At 34.6% G+C, this 17,102-nt stretch overlaps 1 protein-coding gene across 1 annotated transcript; it reads left to right on the plus strand.

Moving 5' to 3' along the window:
- The first annotated feature begins 3,677 nt into the window (after positions 1-3,677).
- On the plus strand, positions 3,678-16,816 carry LOC121787214. The gene is made up of 25 exons (XM_042185893.1): positions 3,678-3,836; positions 4,138-4,267; positions 4,395-4,457; positions 6,490-6,591; positions 6,707-6,875; positions 7,009-7,107; positions 7,212-7,361; positions 9,069-9,108; positions 9,400-9,457; positions 9,540-9,622; positions 9,901-9,999; positions 10,176-10,291; positions 10,374-10,492; positions 10,786-10,856; positions 12,231-12,336; positions 12,423-12,562; positions 12,704-12,862; positions 12,950-13,053; positions 13,588-13,763; positions 13,858-14,047; positions 14,182-14,281; positions 15,464-15,632; positions 15,908-15,990; positions 16,082-16,158; positions 16,320-16,816. Exons 1-25 carry the CDS (start codon positions 3,765-3,767, stop codon positions 16,489-16,491), a joined length of 2,847 nt encoding a protein of 948 aa, XP_042041827.1. The 5' UTR covers positions 3,678-3,764; the 3' UTR covers positions 16,492-16,816.
- The last annotated feature ends 286 nt before the right edge of the window (positions 16,817-17,102 follow it).

Below are 17,102 nucleotides of genomic sequence, written 5' to 3' on the forward strand. Positions count from 1 at the left end.
GCAGCGAAAACATTGTTATGTTCTAGCTTCTTTTACTATACAAAATTTGTCAAACTCTCTAGTATGTTTATTTTTTCAACTAATGAAACAAACTATTTGACAAACAATTTTTTGATTAATACATTGAGGGGGTGTTCGGTTTGCAATATTGTATCCGAGATTAAATTTGTAGTGCATTTGGTTCATGAGATTCAACCCCAAAATTCAATCTTAGATGGATAATCATGGGATAATTAGTCATAGCTAACCCCCTATGACTAAAATAATCTCACAACTCAATCCTAAATTGTATCTTGATATTATTTTATCTTGAAAACCGAACACCACCTGAATGTACGATTATTTATATAAATCAATACTGTTACCTGGATTTATGGAAATATAATAGAGATTAAACTTGGCACTTATAAAATTTCTTATTTGAAATCGTTCTGTGATGTGATTTCTTTAGAGCTTAAGTGCATGTAGTTTAATTGCACATTGTTTCGACAACCTTCAAAGATTAAGTATTTATGGGTTTTGGACGTAAACAGTATCATTAAATCAAATCCTTTTTATTTTTTTCAATTGAATTCATATTGTTAGGCCATCCACAACGCTGTTCCTATACCGTTCCTATCTCGTTCCTTAAACCACTATTTGAGGGCCCCACTGTACTTTTTTGCTCCATTCCTTAACTAAGGAACGGAACCTGCAACCCTCCGTTTCTTATCCGTTCCTTAACCGTTCCTTAAATTACTATTCATTCACTTTCATTTTTTATTTTTATTTCCAATCCAATTCAATTAAAACAAACACACTTCATTAAAATTAAAATAACATTACAACATAAAATATAAATACAACTTAAAATTCAAAAAAATAAAAAAAGACATAATTAAAATCCTAAAAAAAATGACATAATTTAAAATACAATTTTATAGAGACATCCTTAAATGTTTTATGTTTCACTTTCGATGTGGGACAAAATCATTCAAGGATGTCTCTATAAAAGAGAAACAACCAAGGATGATTTTATCCCACATCGAAAGTGGAACATAAAACATTCAAGGTTGTCTCTATAAAAGAGAAATAACCAAGAATGAGTTTGTCTCACATCGAAAGAGAAACATAAAACATTCAAGGATGTCTCTATAAAAGAGAAACAATCAAAAATGATTTATCCCACATCGAAAGTGGAACATAAAACATTCAAGGTTGTATCTATAAAAGAGAGACAACCAAGAATGAGTTTGTCCCACATCGAAAGTGAAACATAAAAACATTCAAGGTTGTATCTATAAAAGAGAAACCACCAAGAATGATTTTATCCCACATTGAAAGTGGAACATAAAACATTCAAGGTTGTATCTATAAAAGAGAAACAACCAAGAATGAGTTTGTCCCACATCATCGAAAGTGAAACATAAAACATTCAAGGATGTCTCTATAAAAGAGAAACAACCAAGAATGATTTTATCCCACATCGAAAGTGGAACATAAAACATTCAAGGTTGTATCTATAAAAGAGAAACAACCAAGAATGAGTTGTCCCACATCGAAAGTGAAACATAAAAACATTCAAGGTTGTATCTATAAAAGAGAAACAACCAAGAATGAGTTTGTCCCACATCGAAAGTGAAACATAAAACATTCAAGGATGTCTCTATAAAAGAGAAACCACCAAGAATGATTTTATCCCACATCGAAAGTGAAACATAAAACATTCAAGGATGTCTCTATAAAAGAGAGACAACCAAGAATGAGTTTGTCCCACATCGAAAGTGGAACATAAAACATTCAAGGTTGTATCTATAAAAGAGAAACAGCCAAGAATGAGTTTGTCCCACATCGAAAGTGGAACATAAAACATTCAAGGTTGTCTCTATAAAAAAGAAACAACCAAGAATGGTTTCATAAATTCGCAAGTCCATCAAATATATATGGGATATTACGAATTTCTTGTATTCATTTATTTGTAAAAATTGTTTTTATAATTAAAAACAATTTTTATAAATAAAAGTATTTTTTTTTAAAATTCGATTTTTTTTAAAAAAAAATCGAATTATTGCGTCACCGTGACGACGCCCACTCGCGGGGCAGCGAGTGGGCGTCACGCACGTCGCGGGGAGAGCCACGTCGCCGAAGCGCGTGGCGGCACAGACCGTGCCGCGTCTCGTGCCGACGGCACCCGTGACGGCATGGGCACGGAACCGTGACGAAACGTAGCGCCGCAACGCGTTCCGCTACGGTTTCGTTCCGGAGGAACGAAACGCGGAACGCCCACGGCCCGCGTTGCGGGTGCCCTTAAACTTTGTGACGTCACTTTCAGTGCCTACAATGTCATACTATTGTAGCTTCACAATTTCATACTCCGTATCTCATCCAAAATATTGAAGCCTAATTTTGATATACTCTTTATATAATTTTATATCTATCTATCTATCTATCCTTTGTCTCATGTGTTTCTAAACAGTTTTTTTTATCTTAATTATGAAAAAATGTAGTACTACTATTTTTAAAAAGAGGGAACATCTTTTTTGGTCCACAAATTTTGTCAAAGTATCATTTTAGGTCCGTAAACTATGAGTTAATATCATTTGAAGTACTTTTTTACTATTTTCAAGTTTTTCTGGACGAAAATATCCTCAATACCTTATGGTATTTATATTTTTAATAAACATATCATATACATATATTTTAACGAATTTTCTAAATATAATTTGACCTTCAATATTATCACTTAATTTTGTGACATGCAAGTAATATTGTTTCTTCAATTTTTTATATTTAAGAATTTTAAAATTGAATAAAGAACTTTTATTTAATAATAAAAAATTGAATAAGGATCTTTTCTTGCATATCACAAAATTAAGATTATATTTAGAAAATTCATCCAAAATATATACTAGTAAAGATATTTATAAAAAATATGAGCATATGATAAGTTTATTAAAAATAGAGGAACATCTTTTTTGATTCACGAACTTATCATATACAACATATTATCTTTCTTCGACCACGAATTCATCCAAAAAATATGTTCCCTCTATTTTTAATAAACTTATCATATACTCATATTTTTTTATAAATATCTTAACTAGTATATATTTTGGATGAATTTTCTAAATATAATCTTAATTTTGTGATATGCAAGAATAGATCCTTATTCAATTTTTTTATTATTAAAGAAAAGTTCTTTATTCAATTTTAAAATTCTTTAAAATAAAAAATTGAAGAAACAATTTTACTTGCATGTCACAAAATTAAATGATAATATTGTAGGTCAAATTATATTTAGAAAATTAGTCAAAAATATATTGTAAATATATTTATAAAAAATATAAGTATATGATAAGTTTATTGGAAATATAAATACCCTAAAATATTGAGGGTATTTTCGTCCAGAAAAAACTTGAAAATAGTAAAAAAGTACTTCAAATGATATTAACCCATAGTTGGTGGACCTCAAATGATATTTTTAAAGTTCACGAAACTAAAATGATATTTTGGTAAAGTTCGTGGACAAAAAAAATATTCCCTCTTTTAAAAATAAAAGAATTATTACTAATATAAAATACATACTCTATAAAATAGAAAAAAAATAGAGACGAGTAATGGAGTGGTAGTACTATGGATTGGGCAAGTGGAAATTTGTGCAAATGCGACTTTATTACACACTGAAATACAGCATAGGAGGAGTATATATATAAATTCATCGAACCTGTTTTGTAATTTGGGGATTTTCCGATTTCCCGAGCTAAAGCAAGGTGGATTAAGATTGAATGTGGAGATCAGCTCCGATGTTCGGTCGACACATTTCTCGCGTTCTCTTCCTAATCTTGCTTTCTCTTCTGGTGAGTAATTCTTTTTCCTTGTTGTTATATCTATAAATAGTGTAGTCACTTTCTTTTGATAATTTCAGGTTGTTTTTAACTGTATCTGAACCTTCAACGCCCCAATTAGCTTGAGTTGCTTTCGTTTTTGCTTAATTGTTTGATTTGGCTTGTACTTTACGTGTATAAGTTGATTAAGTCCCTCTAGATTGAAGAAATTGATATTGAAACTGAGGGAGAACAGCAGGCTAGATGAATACTGAGTTAACCTTGGTGGAAATGTATTGTTTGGTTGACTTGATTTTTTTATGCTTTATATCAGCTATTAGAGAATACGTCAAATGGGGCTCCACTCGGCAATCATAACAGGGGTAAATCACCATCGTCTGTTTTTTCCTTGTTTAACCTCAAGGAGAAAAGTCGTTTCTGGAGTGAGTCTGTAATGCGAACTGGTATGATGTTTTTCTACAATCTTCAGTTTGTTCGATGCAAGTTGTTGGTGCCTTTTCCTTTGAGTCATAGGAATGTTGCATTTGCTTATTAATTGCCTTCTCTGTAACTGGCATTCACGGTGTACAGGTTTTGATGATTTGGAATCATCTAACCCGAGCAAATTTGATCCGTCCAACTTCACCAAGGCAGGTACTTATTCTGTTCGCAATATATCTCTTAGAGAGTAGCTAAATTTTACCAAGATTCATTAAGCTTCATTTGTTGATTTCCATAACATTTGTTTGTTGTTTTCTTATGAACAAACATGTGTACTGTCTTGCCTGAATATTGGTAACTCGTTTAATATTTCTTTGCATGAATCATTCGTGTGGTTTCCACTGCTCCTTTTGCTGTTTTCTTTTCTTTTAAATTTTAGCTTGGTTGCCACTTGCCAAGCTGGGGATACTTTAAAAACCTTACTGAAACTTCATAATCTTTAAAGATCATATGGACTAAAGACACCAGCTTACCTGCATAGGGTTCTTGATTGAATCCTGAGAGTTTGTTCAATATGCTTATTCAAAGACTTTCTTTTCTTTAACAGAGAATTATTGTATAAATTATGGAGTAGTTAAAATAATTTGCATCAGGTTTAGCAGGAGGTGTTTGTAGGCAGTGTTGTTAAAATCGCGCCCCGAGCGCGCTTGGGTCGCGGGTCGCAAGGGTCGAGACCGACGTCGCCCCATTGTGGGTGGGTGGGTCGAGATTCAGGGGTCGCCACTGGGGCGGCTGGGGCGAGCAGCTGGGTTGATCGGCTGGGGCGAGCGGCTGGAAGAAGAAGATCGTCGGCCATGGCAGCTCAGAAATGGGTCTGTGAGAATGAAGAGAGACGAAGGGATGAGAATGAAGAGAGAAGAAGGGGAATGAAGAGAGAAGAAGGGGGTTTACCGAGACAAAAATTTTAAAAGGAAAGTAGGTGGAAGCTATAGCTAGGGCTCTAGGACCTATAAAAGTTAATAATCATTTTCTTCGACTTCATTTTTAAATATTAGTATTAATATTGGTTCATATTCTCTATTCCTTGAATATGATTAGTTCCTATTTAAATAAAAAAAATACCTTTAATTACCAATCAAAATTACATTCAAATCTAATTAAATATATTGTGATGTTCTAATTAAATTAAATATATGTTGATTTTTATTTATTGTGTTATGAGTTATGAATTATTTTGATATTTTGATCATTTCTATTTTCCATTTTATCTCTATTCACATGAATTGAGTCTACATTTATATTATTTGATACATTATAAACATTAGAGCAATATATTTATTTTATTTAATATTAAAAGGCAAAAAAATTAACCTAGCTTTGTGGGTCTCTCGACCCCGTCGACTCGTCGACCCGCGACCCGAATTTTCACCTCATCGACCCGGTGCGCCCCGCGACCCTAACAACACTGTTTGTAGGACAATTAATATGACACGTGCAGCTTGCCTATTGCTCCCTCTAAGCAACTTTTGAAGTAGTATCTAGATTATGTCATTACGTAAAACATAGATGAACTTTACAGACTAGGTTTCCCATCTAGAAGTGATGACCTTTTCTTGTTATTAGATTACCATCCAAGGATGAGTTTGCTGTTCACTTTTAGAAAAGTGGACTCTTCTAGGCAGGTCTCTGAAACTTTAGCATGTGATTCCACATAATGTTCTATCTCAAACTGGATCATTTTGTGTTAGGAAAAAGTCAGAAGATCTTAACCATGTGTTTCCTCATGGACCCTCTCTCTCAGACTTTAGTATAGAGTGCTAAATGAGCTTGTCACTGCTACGGTCGATCATTGACTTATTCTTGTCTAGTTTTAGTAGCTTGATCTTTGAATAAAGTGTTATAAAGTCCAGCCATTTGTTGGGTTTACATCTGGAGAGTAAAAGGAGAATCTTTGAGGATAAAGAAGATTCTTCAGAGGAGGCGTGGTACACAGTTATGGTTTGAATCGCCTGGTGGGACTCAAATCAGAAATGTTTTTAAGAACTTTTGTGTGTCAGGCATCATTAGAGATTGAGTTTGCATTATCTGATGAATATATTTAGTTGTGATAATTCTATTAGCTAAGAATTACATTGGTTACATGACTGCTTTGCACAATTTTATTCTTTACCTTGGGTATATGAAGTTTTTATGCCTTTTACTGCACTTATTCAGAACTTGAAGTTGTTATTTTTCTGGATATTAGGAAATATTGCAAATTATCTGAAGCTTTTGGAAGTTCACTCAATCTACCTTCCCGTGCCTGTAAACTTTGTTTTCATTGGATTTGAAGGAAATGGGAACCAAGGTATCTGGAGATGCACTATTTACTTTTGCGAATGATCACTTCAATTCAATCACCTTGCTGTTTTTTGTACTAGGTAGATTTTATTTATGACTATCTCCTGTCGATTGTTTTGCAGATTTTAAGCTAAATCCAGAAGAATTAGAGCGATGGTTCACAAAAATTGATCATATATTTGAGCACACTAGAATTCCAAAAATTGGAGAAATTCTTGAACCGTTTTACAAGATTAACATTGATCACGAGCAACGTCACTATCTTCCACTAGTCAGTCACATAAATTACAAGTACTGCTCTCACTAATTATTCCATGCTTCATTACTTTTTATATTTTGCCTGATTCATGAATTTTTTTAGAATTTTGAATTGATTGTTGTAGTCGATTATTAACATTAATCTTTTTGTCAAATGCACCTGTAGTTTTTCTGTTCATGCCATCCAGATGGGCAAAAAAGTCACATCTTTATTTGAACGTGCAATCGATGTCCTTGGGCGCAGGGATAATGTATCTAATACCAGGTATTTAAATGCAATGTGAACTAGGCGAAGACTTGATATATTGTTTAGTTTAGTTTAGTTGGCCTATGCTCATATTTGTGATGCCCGTTTTTTTCTCTTTAAAGGGACGATCTTGCAGGTCTTTGGCAAGTTGATATTGATATGATCAGTGTTGTCATCAACAGCCTTGTGGAATATTTAGAACTGGAAGGTGCATATAACATCTTTATTTTGAACCCAAATCATGATGCAAAAAGACCTAAATATGGCTATCGGTAAGTTCCTCGAGCATTTTCTATTAGATATAAGGAATGTCAATCAAATTTTAGATAAACCTGGCTATTGTATATCTTCTCTAAATGGCGTTTGCATTTTTGCTATGGTTTAGAATACTTTCTTTCCATGCTTAGGACACCCATGCACCTCTGTTCAGTTGTTTTGACTATGCTTACATACCATTCATTGCAACAATAATAGGATGCATGCAGAATCTCAATACATTAATCATTTCTTTTGTGAAAGATTTTTATAAGTTTACATGCCTTTCCTAGCTAGACCAACCTGAAGACATTGGCTACACCTACATTTGGTTTGGTTAAGTTTCATTATTTCTCAAACTGAGGAGTTAGTATAGTTTGGACACAGTGCCTTGTAATACATTTTAACCAACCCATGATAACTTACAAGTATTGAAAGTTCTATTCTAAAAGGATCTCGATGAATTATTTCTAAATTGGTGGTATTTTATTATGTGTTGATCTTATAAGATGCTATGATTAGAGCCATGTGCTAATGCCTGTCCATATAACGGTACTTGTATTGGATTACTGATGGATTAGTAGGAACTACATTCATGCTTTAGTTTATTTTCTAGTATTACTGTTGCCAGCTATAATTTTTGTAATACAAGCATTTGTCATGCCACAATTTATAAATCTACTTAATATTCAGTTAGCTGCCTATATGATCCAGGTTTGGACTAGTGTAACTAGCATCCACTTTGAACCATGAATTGTTGATTCACTCTTGATCTACTTATAGAGAGTTATCTGCTATACTAATCTGATCAATTCGAGTCCATTGAAAAGATTATGGTAGAGACCTCATGTCTTATTCTGTCACTTTCGTGGTGTCACCATCATATAAGTAAACATTTTCAACTTCTATCCCGCATAATATGCTAACTAACCAGTGTATGGGGTCAATTTCTGATGCACTTTTGACTGTATACTATTGCAACCCAATTTGAAAAAGCATCAACTCAGACAAATAAAGAACATACTCCCTCCGTCCTTGAAATTCTGTCACATTTTTCCATTTTCGTCCGTCCCACAAAATTTGTGACATTTCACTTTTTACCATTTTTAGTAGTGGACCCCATATTCCACTAACTTATTCCCACTCACATTTTATTATAAAGCTAATACTTTAAAAGTAGGACCCACATCCTACCAACTTTTTCAACCCACTTTCCATTACATTTCTTAAAACCCGTGCCCAGTCAAACTGTGACATTATTTGGGGGACGGAGGGAGTAGTTTTTTTCCTAAATAGTTTAACTCAAAACTAGGTTAAAAAGATTGAGTTTGGCCTAGGTTTGACAAACTCTTGTAATATGTTTTAGTATTGACGGAACTCAGTTCTGATCTTTGGTCTGACTTGATTATTGTGAATACATGGTTGTTTTGATTATATATGTTTATGACAAGATGTGCATTCCATATAGTTGTGTTATTATGAGAACTATTATGCAAAAGAGACCTGGGAAAATAGAAAAGGTTCAGAATTTTATGAAAATACCAGAAGAGAGGACGAAAAAACCAAAGGATTCTGAAATGCTGAAAGTGCAGGAGAAATTTTGAAATAGTTTGCATCATCCATTTGTGTCTGACAGAAAAATCTTTTTTTTTTAAATTGGTGTTGTGTTTATATCTCCATGCTGGTGAGGTCACTGAGTCACTGACTCAGATTTTACACTGCAGGAGAGGCTTGTCTGAGTCTGAAATAAACTTTCTAAAGGAGGTATGTTTTTATAAATTTTTGGCCTCTTTTGAGTTCCTTATTTCAATACATACTCAACATCCATTTCCAATCTGATTACATTAAATTTTAAATTTTAGGAAAAATTTAAGATTCTTCTTAACTAATCGATCAGATTTACTTTGCTGTTCTTGTTCAGAAAAGAGCCATTCTTTATTAGTTTACAGCACCTGATCATTTTCATATTTGAGCCATACATCTTAACTATAAAATCAGCTTTCTGTTGTTTCCTTTTTTTGTATGCTATTCCACTTACTTTAATTAATATTGCAGAATAAGACCTTACAGACGAAGATTCTTCAGTCTGGAAAAAATCCAGAGAGTGTTCTTGGTGTGTAGTACTTGCTCTTTTGTTTGGCAGATGACTGACATATTATCCAGTCACTAATTTATACATTGAATAATCTTGATAGCTCTTGAGAAAATCAAAAGACCTTTGTATGAAAAGCATCCAATGGCAAAGTTTTCCTGGACTGTAATGGAAGAGACTGACACGGTTCGTTATACTTCGCCTGTATTCTTATATATATAATTGTGACATATAAGTTGAAAATTATTGCAGAGCTCTTGTAACTAGTCATACTACCACTAATTTTCTAACCATCTAATTCATACATTTATTTTCTTTGGTTGAGATTCTTTTCTGATTCTCATTCTGATACTTGGTGGGTAACACAATACAAAAACACATGTCAAGTCTTTGATCAATGAGTAACTATTGTAGATTTCATGATTCTGATGTGTTCTCTTGGATATTACCGAAATGATTATCAGATAGAGTGGTATAACAGATGCCTTGACACATTGAACAATGTTGAGATGCTACATCAAGGGAAAGACACAGCTCATATGATACAGAGCAAAGTTATGCAGGTATATTCTTCTTGTGGTATAATGCTAACTGATACATGTTTAAGAGAATGCATATGCCGGTTTCATCTTTAAATATGGACTGGCTGTGCCGATCAGATTGTGGAAGCTTTATCACCTTGTAATTCAAGCTTCTCTCTGGGAAGTTTTCGAGTATGATCTTTCAAAATCTATTGCAGTTTTTGGAAGGGAAAAATGAAAATCTGAAGCTTATCACTAAGAAAGATTTGGAGTCTGGAAACTTAGATGGTTTTCATGCTGAATGTCTCTCAGATACGTGGATAGGAAATCAAAGGTGAAGTCCTCCCCCACCCTCTTCTCTCTTTTGTCACCCTCGAGATCTTGATTCTTAATAGTTGGTAGTCATTTTATACCAGGTGGGCGTTCATCGACTTGTCTGCTGGACCTTTTTCATGGGGACCTTCGGTAGGTGGAGAAGGAGTGCGTACAGAACAAAGCCTACCAAATGTGGAGAAAACAATTGGTGCAGTTGCAGGTAATAGTCGGTCAGAGGAAGTGAATTATAATTAATCGCAATGATCGTATTCGGATAAGCCGCAGATCACTATGTTTCCTTTTCACAATTCCATCGATATCTTTCCGCATTATTGGTTGGCCAGTGTCAACCTGAGATTGTATTTTCAATGGCCATGTCCCTTTTTTGCATATATTTGAATTATGTGCACCTTTTGTCTGTTTCTAATTGTCACTGTGTGTAATTCTTTACCTCCTGATAATGGTAAACCAATGTACTGGCTATTTCATCCTTACAATGTTTCAATGATCCAGAGATATCAGAAGATGAAGCTGAAGATCGCTTACAAGAGGCAATTCAGGAGAAGTTTGCGGTGTTTGGTGAAGTAGGCATTTATTTAAGCTTCTTACAGCATGCGATTACATGATGAGAAATACTATTTAGCCAAAATGATGATACATTGAAAAAAGCAACCTTATTGGTTATGTTATTTGCAGTTAAGATTGTTTTAAAAAATGTATCTCTAATTTTTCCACTATTTTTTTACATCTCTCTTTGTCTTTGTGGCTGGGTGTACATAGCACTTAGGAGTACTATTTATTACATGTTATTTGAATTCAATGGATCACTTCAGCAAAAGAATTCTATAGCAGTTAAGTCCCATTTTCAAGTAGTAGTAGAAAAAAATTTGATTCTTTGTACGAGTAGGAAGAGCAGAACTTAGATAACAGGAGAACTAACATAATGTAGAACAATATTTATTGAATAAATCATATGACCAATATCCAAACCGTAAAAAGAACAATCAGAAGAGAGAACTCTCCAGCCCAAGCAGAACAGTGTCGTTCTGGTCAAGGTCATATCCTAGGCGAGTCCATCTTGTAAGGAGAAAGCCTCCTTTTGTTCTCTTGAGAAAATTTAAGCCCACAGCCCATAACTAACCCTAAGGAACCAAATAAAGAAACTAATTAAAACAAAAACAAGGGCCAGGCCCACAACAGTTGAGGCAGCAGCGAGTCCAACAGTCAAATACACTGTGTAACAAAAATGTTTACCCAACATGGAAAGCATCCACTAGTGAAGCTGTATTGAGCTTTCAAAGTCTGCATATCTACCTTAGATGATCCCTTATATAGTAGAATACTGGCATATCTATAGTATTTCTTTTAATAACTGTTTGCCAATGATGAGTCAAATATGCTGCATGAATGAGTACAAGTTGACACTTATAAATATAGTTGCCATAAAAGAGACCTTTAGTTACTGCTGCTTATAAAAAGTAATTCGACCATCAAATACATTTCTTTTTCGAAAAAGGGCAAAAAAGGCCATCAAGTTTACTGAATGGCAGCAGGGTGGCGTTGAGTTACCGAATATGGCTTTTAGGAAAACCTTAATCATTATATGTACTATTAGTTTAGTACGGTTCTTGGATTTCTTGTTTGTCATGACTTTATGATGTTGTAACCCTTGACACCAGATTCATGATGATGCTGATTGCCTGGCTTTATGTTCCATGCATATTTAAAAGTTTATTCTTTGTGGTGTAATGATCGAGCATCTTCAATTGTTAGACACTGTTGCCAGAACTTGTGAATGCGATGTACCAATTTTGCTTGTTCTATCTTTAGGGAGAAAGTCTGCTGTAGTCCTCAAATTTGTACAGTATTTCTATTCAATGCACAATGCATATATTTAATTTGTTAGCATCCTCTATTCAGTTAGATTTATGAGCTATATTTCATATGAAATGATGCAGAAAGATCATCATGCCGTTGATGTCCTTCTAGCTGAGATAGACATATATGAGCTCTTTGCTTTCAAACATTGCAAGGGAAGAAAGGTCAAACTTTCACTTTGTGAAGGTAATAATGGGCTTTCACTTGATGACCTTCTTTCCCCACTTCCCCTTCTTGTACGTTCTAATTGAACGCCTGCAACATCAATACAGAGCTTGATGAACGCATGGATGATTTGAAAAATGAGCTCCAGTCTTTTGAGGGTGAGGAATATGATGAAAGTCATAGAAAAAAAGCCATAGACGCATTGAAACGCATGGAGAGCTGGAATTTGTTCAGTGATACGAATGAGGTTTGCTCTTCCATTTTTCCATATTAGACATGTCTGATATATATTGTTCTTGGTTCACAATAGAGATCCTGACAATTGATGCTATTTCTCCCTTGTCAGTGGACACTAATGTATCATTCTGACCACACTCTGGCCATGCAGGAATTCCAGAACTACACTGTTGCACGTGACACTTTCCTTTCATATCTAGGGGCAACACTCTGGGGTTCGTTGAGGCACATAATTTCTCCCTCCCTTGCAGAGGGTGCATTCCACTATTATGAAAAAATCTCTTTTCAATTGTTTTTTGTCACGCAAGAGGTAAAGATATATGGGAAAGAAAACGTTCTTTAGAAGTTCTAAAGAAAGTATATCCATCTTGTATTCACTCTTCCTTTATTTATGCAGAAAGTAAGACATGTTAAGCAGTTACCTGTTGATCTGGATAGTCTAACACATGGGCTTTCCTCTCTGGTGTTACCTTCTCAGCAAGTTCACTTCAGCCAACACATGTATGCTTTCTATTCATTACTTCTATATGCATCATCTTAGGTAATTTAGGATTTCCATCTATATCTAATGTGTTCTCCTGTATAGTGTGCACTTAGAAGATTTGCATGCATGCAGTTCTTATGTGTCTACATGCAAAAGCCTGTACATTCTGCAGTGGAAAAAATGATAGGAAGTTCTAGTACTGCTTCTGACAGCTCTAGGTACAGAATTTATGAAACATATTGAATCTAATTGAGCTCTAAATGCCAAACAGGCTGGCCGTGTAAAACTAAAAACATGAATTTATCAATAATTAATAACTTTGATTCAGCCAGAATGAAAGAAGCTAATGTCGCGCCCGCACTACTTCTTAGGAATAGATTATGATCAATATTCCCTAACTTTTCATTTGGTTGATGTTCTTGGAGCATGTGAACAAATTTCAGACTGTTAAGCCTGCTGTTAAACTAGATCACTGGATAACCCCTTACTGACAGTTAATTGAATTTGTTATTTGATTTATGTTCTTAACCCTACTTTTGACTTGTTCATAGGTTACCACTGTCTGAAGATCCTGCTTTGGCGATGGCATTTTCAGTGGCTAGGAGAGCAGCTGCTGTTCCTCTGTTACTTGTGAATGGAACTTTCAGGAAGACAGTTCGTTCATATCTTGATTCTTCTATTCTTCAGCATCAGTTACAGAGGCTACATGATCATGCTTCCTTGAAAGGTTTTATTTTCTGGTGCTTATAGATTTCATATTTAAATTTTATTTTCCAAATTCATGTGCACAAATACATTTCAATAATTATTTTGTTATGTAGGTTTTCATGCACAAAGCAGGTCTACACTGGAAATCCCCATCTTTTGGTTCATTCACAATGAGGGTTTGTTAGTCGACAAGCATTATCAGGCCAGAGCACTCTCTGACATGGTAATTGTTGTCCAGTCGGAGCCATCATCCTGGGAAAGCCATCTGCAGTGCAATGGACAGTCACTTTTGTGGGACTTGAGGTTAAAACAATTGCTACTATAGTGAAAACATAGGACATAGATAATAGCATTAAAATCTATAGTACTTATTTTGTTAACTACTGATAAATGCTCAAAGTAAAGCACAAAAAGCTAAATTGTTGTCTGTTGCACAGGAAGCCTACAAAAGCTGCTCTGGCTGCTGTCTCTGAACATCTGGCTGGGGTGCTTCCACTTCATCTAGTTTACAGTCAAGCCCATGATGCTGCAATTGAGGTTATAACATATTTACTGCTCTTCAACAGTTAAGCTCAGTTGTTATGGTCCTAGCATCTAGTAAATATTTCTGCTTCTGTGATTTAAATGAGTAGGAAAGGAGAGATGGATTTGAAATGTGATGGAAAGATTTTTCTACAAATAGAAATGATAATAGTAATATTAACCTATTGGATCCTTAACATCCTATACATGTTTTATTAAATCAATGTTTATTTGTGCTTTCACCAAGTTCCAATCTGTACCCCATCATATATCTGTTAATTACCTCGTTGCCAAGAAAGATTTGTCTTATATATATTCATATGCACACTAGTGCCTTAAATTGTTTTGTGGAGTGCCCTAGGATTGCTGTAGATTATAGGTATCAGTATGTATGGTGCATTGACTTTAATATATTTAAGACTCGAATTCTATGGTCAGTGGCATCCTATAACCATGGCGAGCTTCGTGTGCAATCCCAGCTAAAAGTTCACATATGTATTTGATTAACCTATGTTCTCGGGGGAGCTATATATCTGCTCTGGCCTAGACAAGTTCGTTAACCTAATCTGTGACTATTGCCTGTTAAGTGGAAAGCCCTGTCGCACTTAATCATTCTCCGATTTGTAATGAACAGTGAAATGTAGTCTTCATTGCTCAGATGCCTTCTTATGCTGCATAATTTCCTGTTTGATAATTGAAGCTCCAGTTATATATAAGTATTTGGGATGTGTATCAGAAGTAACTTTGGAACAAGAGCAGTAAGTTGTGGATTCATTTGCATTTGCTTGGAAGTTTAGTTGCTCCAGGTTTTACTAGACTATGAGGGCATTAATATTAATATATTATAGTCCTATCCAATTAAAATTGAAGCATATCTTGTCATTTATTCCCTTTTATGTTATTCTCACATCAATTAGTTACGTGCACAACTGCACATTGATTTAGTTTTCCCTCTACCTTCCCTTTTAGCTGAATCTATTGGTTACTTTGTTGGGCCATGTACCAGTTATGTCTGCTATGTTCCTATTTTTCTTGATTTTTTTTGTTCAGCTTCGTGTTTGAGTCAGTGTTTGAATGTGCACACCCACTTGTTTTCTATATCAACATGATTCTTATAACTTCTAATGCGGGAATTAGAGATGGAATAGACATCTGTATTTCCAATTATGTTCTGAACCATACCGTGATGTGCGACAGGACTGGACATGGTCAGTGGGTTGTAACCCATTTTCTGTTACTTCCGGAGGTGCGCATATTTCCCAGTTCCAGTCTGATACCATTGCTAGGAGCTATATACTCACAACTCTTGAGGAGTCAATACAACTTGTGAATTCAGCAATCAATCTTCTTTTGATGGAGCGTACATGTATCCTTTCTTTGTGGTATCTTGGTCTTGGTAATAGCTACATTCATCAAACAACAAACAATCTCAAGAATCTGTCCCTGAGTACCTATGTGATTCCTAGAGACAAAATATATAATAAAAGAACCTAAATTTAAATTAAATATCTAATTCAGGTCCTTCAGGACCATAGTTTTGCACTTCATACTAATGCCATAAAATCTGTGGTTTAGTAGTGAAAGTTTGTCACTTTCAATTGTACCTTGAATATTTGATTGTTGACACTAAATGAGAAACAGCAGAACACACTTTCAAGCTCTTCCTATCCCAGGAGCGTGAGTTGCTGAACAAATATAATTATGTCATCAGTCTGTGGAGAAGAGTAAGCGAACAACTGAAATCACATATATAATGCATAGCCCTGATTAGACCTTTCATCATCATTTTGAATTTCTTTTTGGTTTATCCTTCAGATTTCAACTGTAACTGGGGAACTACGTTATGCTGATGCCCTGAGACTGCTTCACACTCTAGAGGATGCAACAAAAGGGTTAGCATATAATTCACTTTCAGTTACCATTTATTTCTGGTTAAATTAGCACTGATCTGATTGTATAACTTGGCATAGTTTTCTAATTTTTTATTTGTCCATGGTTTCGAATAAGGATGACAAGCTTGACATTATTAGTTTACATATGTTGTTTTGCACAGATTTGCTGATTACACAAATGCAACTGTTGCGAGTCTCCATCCAATTCACTGCACCAGGCAGAGGAAAGTAGAAGTCGAGTTTGACATGACTACAATTCCTGCCTTTGGTGTTGTTGGCCTTGTACTCTGGTTTGTATTAAAGCCAAGGAGACCAAAGCCGAAGATCAACTGAGACGGAGTCGTTCTGTAGCGATACAGAGGGTTGATTTCCTTCCGAGGATGTCGTGTTATAGATGCTGAGAAACCAAGGGTAGGCGTAGACAATTGTCAAAAGAATGAGGTACAGTATCTCAAATTTTAAATATTGTACAAGCATTTTTCCTAAACAATATTTTGAAGAGCTGTAAACCATTGGAGGTGTTTAGTCGACTTAAGTGTTTGTGTTGAACTCAAGCATTTATTTAGCAGATAGATTAAAGGTTCACGAGTTAAAGTGACTTTCCAACTATACGTGTTTATTTGAACGCTCTCATTTTTGTAAAAGTATTTTATGTTAAGTACTCCTCTACCTATCTCCATGACGATAGAGTCTCATATACGAATTTTAATGCTTAATTGCTAATGCATAATGTATCAAAATAAAATTGAGTACAATGGTGAAAAAGAATGCATCTGGTTTAAGTGTGTATTTATATTAAAATTATAAGAGATTAAATTAAATTTAATTAAAAAATGGGAGAGTGACAAAGTAAGTATGCCGTTGCTGCAATATATGTATATTGTTCGTGGGATGTGATCAATTGCTAACTTATCCTTTAATTGCTAACTACAACTTATTTAGGA

The sequence above is a fragment of the Salvia splendens genome, chromosome 22 (assembly GCF_004379255.2).
Source record: "Salvia splendens isolate huo1 chromosome 22, SspV2, whole genome shotgun sequence".
NCBI classification, from domain to species: domain Eukaryota; kingdom Viridiplantae; phylum Streptophyta; class Magnoliopsida; order Lamiales; family Lamiaceae; genus Salvia; species Salvia splendens.